This window comes from Priapulus caudatus, unplaced genomic scaffold (assembly GCF_000485595.1).
Source record: "Priapulus caudatus unplaced genomic scaffold, Priapulus_caudatus-5.0.1 Scaffold1463, whole genome shotgun sequence".
NCBI lineage: Eukaryota > Metazoa > Priapulida > Priapulimorpha > Priapulimorphida > Priapulidae > Priapulus > Priapulus caudatus.
The window spans coordinates 66,095-71,448 of NW_014578524.1; the positions used below are offsets into that span (position 1 = coordinate 66,095).

The 5,354-nt window shown below is 44.4% G+C and overlaps 1 protein-coding gene across 1 annotated transcript; it reads left to right on the plus strand.

Moving 5' to 3' along the window:
- Nucleotides 1–3,812: 3,812 nt before the first annotated feature.
- On the plus strand, nucleotides 3,813–4,259 carry LOC106816724. The gene has a single exon (XM_014821341.1). The coding sequence runs from the start codon at nucleotides 3,813–3,815 to the stop codon at nucleotides 4,257–4,259; it is 447 nt and encodes a 148-aa protein (XP_014676827.1).
- The last annotated feature ends 1,095 nt before the right edge of the window (nucleotides 4,260–5,354 follow it).

A 5,354-nucleotide genomic window follows, 5' to 3' on the forward strand; every position in this document is an offset into this window, starting at 1 on the left:
GCTCTTTCTTGTTCCTATGGAAGCAGCCATTCCCATACCAACAACCATTCCCACTGTCAGAGGAATCATGAAGGTTCATCAGATCTATTCAGATGACAAAGGGATTGTGAAAGTCAGAAATGTCAGTTGCTACTGTAATGGAGATCAGTTCTGTCAGTGTTTCTCACCTTCAGAACACAGCGTGTGCAGTGGCAATGCTAATGTCATTTACCAAGACAGCATATCATATGCTGAGGTTGACGCATCTGCCATGCTCCAGAATGATGACTCTCAGGACTATTGTAGCGACTAGATATCTAGATATTACTAGCCGCTGCGACTCGGCAATGCGCCCAGGCGAAGATGGCATCCACGCGAAGATGCCATCGGTAATTAGCAGTAGCCGCATCGGCGTCAACAAGTCAATTAGAAATCACTTAGAAATAGATTAGAGCTACTTAGAAACCTATTAGAGCGCCGAGATGCGCCCTGCCCATTAGGGGTCACTTAGGAGCGCCGCGTCGGCGTCTCACCCATTAGGGGTCAATTAGAAACAGATTAGAGTCACTTAGAAACAGATTAGACACTGAAGGGCATTCTAGAAGAATACAATTTGGACCTATCTTTATGCGTGGGGCTAGCAACAGACGGGGCATCCAACATGACTGGAGAACACACCAGCGTTTGGAGCAGAGTGAGAGCAGAGGCACCAAACTGTGTATTGCTGAAGTGTGTGTGTCACTCAATCACCCTTTGTATGCAGAGGGCTTTTTAAGCCTTGCCATCCAACATTGGCTTCATGCTATGTGAGGTGCCGAGCTATTTCAGTCATAGTCACCTGCGCAGGGAGGCTTACATGTCATTGTATGAGGCTTTCTGTGTAGAAGAGATGGAAGAAGACGAACATGCAACAAAGAAGATGCCTTTCAGAAGATGTCCACAACTCGCTGGTTAGTTAGGGTGAAATTGTCAAAAGAATCCTTCACCACTGGCAACCATTGAAGAACTATTTCAGCATGGCCATGAATGAGGGAACACAAGCCATTCGTTACAGAGCCAGGATGCTTTTCAGTATGTTTGAAGACCAAACAAACCAACTGCTTTTCACCTTCCTTTCCCCTGTTGTGGAAAATCTTGATCATCTCAACCAATTGTTTCAATCAAAGAATGCATCTCCAGAAGATCTCGCAGATGCACTGGACTTGAACTACAAATCTCTGAAAGAAAGGGTGTATGACAGGAAATCTGGTGAGAAACGTCCTCTGAGTCTTGTTGACTATGGTCACAAATTTGCAGCTGAGGCAGTAAAGCTGCAACGAGAATGTTCTGTGCAGGCTGTAGACAATGTGAAGAGCCGATGTACAGATTTTCTCATTCGCCTAGTAAGTGAAGTAGAAAAAAGACTACCTGACAACAAACAAACATTCACCCAGCTCTCTTGTATGAGTCAAGGAATGTCCCTATCACAGATGTCATGTGCGCAATTCTCCCAACTGCCTATGCTACACCTCTGTGAAAACATCAATCAAGTCGAAAGAACAGTACAGAATGGTGAGCTGCACATTTGGAGGGAAGAGGTCGTCTTCAGAGGTGGCATTCCGGGAGACCCACAGAGCTTTTGGATTGGAATTTTACAACACAAGAACTCAGTAGGAGAAACACCACATAAGGCATTAGCACTATATGCCATTGGTGCACTGTCCTGCCCGGTCTCCAATGCAGCGGTAGAGCGCATCTTCTCAATAGTTACTTGGGCCAAAAACAAGTACAGGAATCAGCTGGCTACCAAAACTGTTGGAGCCATTGGTTTAACAAAGCACACCTATGGATGCTGTGATAACTTCAAAGTCACCAAGCAAATGCTTGAAAGGTTCAACATAAACATCTATGACTAGTGGTGAGATATATTTAAAGTTTATGTGTGCATTTTGAATTTTCGAGATTTGACCCCTATTAAATGCATTGTAACAATTTTTTAATTTTTAATTTTTTAATTTTATTGCTGAAATGAACAAAACGAACACGCTTTAAAATGTAAATAAGTTACACGTGGTCAATATCAGTCCTCAGTAAGCGCTAACATGGTGAAATATTGAGATTTTTAAAACTTGGTGATTTTTTTGTTCCATTTGGTGATTTTTTCAATGTGCCTTTTGTGATATTGTTCAGCTTGGACCTGGCAACGCTGCGCCTAGTAAATACGTAATACCACGGGTTATCGAAACCAGCGCTAGATTATTTGCGGAAAATTCTGGTGATTCCAAACACTAATATTTAGGGAATTAGATAAATCTCCTTACAAGCTACAAGAGAGGGTAACAAGATACAAGATACAAGCTGTTGTGTACGGAATGAGAAAGAACGCTTACATGTTTTTTTCCTTTATATTACGGGATGTTGAATTTACATAAACATGTAAGAGCCTCCTGGTGGCGTAGCGCAGTACTAGGACGAGGCCGCTGATACTGCCGCTGAATTGTATACGCACAAGAATCAGTATTTCGCGAGAATGGGCATTACGTATTGCCGGTACCGTGGCGGGATGGCAAGCCTAGCCCGCCAAATAACAGGTCCATGGCCACGAGTAGACTAGAAAACCTTCGCTGTAAGCTACTGAAGACGGAAATGTTGGAGGTCTATGCAGGCAACATTGAGAGTCTAGTGAAGAGAGGGTACGCGGAACGTGTACCCGAAGGCCGACCTAAAGAGAGATGATGGGGGTGTGTGTACCTTCCACATCATGCTGTAGTCAGCGAGGCCAAGCCGGGGAAGGTTCGCGTGGTCTTTGATTGTGCCTCAAAAAAGGATGGCGTGAGCCTAAACAGCCAATGTTTGCCAGACCGGATTTGAATAACAAGCTCCTTCATGTGTTGCTTCGGTTCCGTCAGCATGTACCGCATTATGGCAGATATCGAAAGCCATGTACCTTCAGGTAAAGATCCCACTGGAGACAGGATGCGTTTGAGGTTCTTGTGTGATGAGAACGGTGCCACAGTGGATTTAGGATGACGTCACACTCCTTTGGAGGTGTATGATGTGCAAGCAGTAGCACCTTTGCCCTCCGGAAAACTATTGAAGATTCTCCCGTCAGTGAAGACATCAAGGACACTGTTCGTCGCTCGTTCTATGTAGATGACATGTTAAAGTCTGTCGAGACCAAAGAAGAAGCTGTCCAAATCATGCAGGGACAAAGCAAGTGCTCGTGCTGGGAGGATTTAATGACAAATTTGTGGTCAATGACGTCGAGCTCCTACAAAGTGTGGATGTCAAGGATAGAGCGAAAGAAGTCAAGGAAATTACAGCAAGCATGTGGCAGCAAGGCCCTTGGAGGCAAGTGGGAGGTCATGAATGACTGCTTCTCTTTGTCAGTAAGGACACAGAACACGAGGCATCACGAGAGAGTCATGCTGAGTCAGTTGCATCGACGTATGATCCACTGGTTTGGTTTCACCCATCATCTCCCAAGGGAAAATATTATTCCAGGAAGTTCACCAAGCTCAAGCTACCTGGATATGAGTCCCTCCTAGTATTAGTCAAAGATGGATTGCCTGGTTAGCATCCTTAGCGCGATGTCCCAAACTCAAGTTTCAGGTGTGTCATTCCAGACGGCGTTCGGGAAAGTGCGATGAGGTTGCACACACTTTAGTGACGCCAGCGAAATAGGGTATGGAGCTTGTTCCTACCTAAGAATGATTAATCAAGCAGGAAAGTCCATGTGCGCCCTGCTAGCAGCAAGGCTAGGGTAGCACCAGTCAAGAAGATCACCCTTCCAGACTAGAAACTTCTGGTGCTGTGGTGGGGCCAAGCTGGACTGGCCTTCCATCAGGAGAGAAATGGAGGTGCCACTGCTTAGGTCAACCTTCTGGACAGACAGCCGTATAACCTTGGCCTATATCCAGAATGATGCAAAGAGGTTCAAGACGTTTGTCACAAATAGAGTGTCGCTCATCAGGCAACACAGTGATCCAGATCAATGGCGCCACGTAAAGGGAAAGGAAAACCCTGCGGACGTATTGTCACGTGGGTGTAGTGCCGAGTCTGTTCCTCAATCTTGGTTCTGTGGCCCAAGCTTCCTCAGGGAGTACAAGAGCACCTGGCCACCTGATGACATGCGGACATCCATTGATTTGATGGAGACAGATGCCGAAGTGAAAAGGGATGTTTCTGTTGCAGTTGCAAGCACCGCAAATGCAGTCTGGCATGCTATGGAAGCCCTGATTGAACATTATTCTAGTTTCTACAAACTGAAGAAGGCCCTGAGCTGGCTCATGCGAGTATAGAGAGCGGTTGATTTAGAGCGTTGACGAAGGAACGGCGAATAGAATCGAATGATTCAATTGATTGTGTAGAAGCCGAACGCGCAGGAGTAGGAGCTTTATACCGTGCCAGTGTTATCGTTAGGCCAACGGTGGTCGTTCTCTGTCGAGTCACAGTCAGGGCTTGATACCTGTGTATGGAATGCGGGTGCACAGTTCATTCACCATATGCGTAGCATCGCTGTATGCGTAATGACAGATGCAATAAAGATTAAGAAGCAACATAAGCATTCTTTCTCATTCCGTACACAACACAAGCCATAGAGATTTCACGAACTTGGAGGAAGGCAAACACGGGTACCGTAGCCTGCCCAGACTAGTCTCTAGTCTCTACGACTGTTTCACGTCGTAGGTCTTCTCGCCTTGGAACGCAGTGTTAAGCGAAAAGGTAACTTGTGGCTAGCAAACGGGCAGTAATTTGACCTATATTTAGCCTTCAAAATGATACCAAGATAAGTGTTATAGTAAAAAGCCACATAGGATACACGGCGCTCGTTCTACGGTGGCTCAACATGTGCGGATTTACGGCCCATGATTTTTATGCCACGATATCACAATAATTTAGGAGTTATTATAGTACCTAATTTTGACAGTTACTTATAGTACTATCATCCTTCTAACCCAATATATAAGTTTTGCTCGATATTTGTTGATATAATCAATTCAAATAGGCCTAGTCAGAAATCTCTAGGTACTAGAATCGCGAGTCGCGTAAGTTTACAACAACTGGATGTTTACAACCACCGGGTTTGTTATGACTATTTTTATCAACATATCAGAACAAATCGAACATATTTATAGCAACTTATAGTACTACCCTCCTTCTAACCCAATATATGAGTTTTGCTCGATATCTATTGATATAATCAATTCAAATAGGCCTAGTCAGAAATCTCTAGGTACTAGAATCGCGAGTCGCGTAAGTTTACAACAACTGGATGTTTACAAATCGAACATAGTTATAGCAACTTATAGTACTACCCTCCTTCTAACCCAATATATGAGTTTTGCTCGATATTTGTTGATATAATCAATTCAAATAGGCCTAGTCAGAAATCT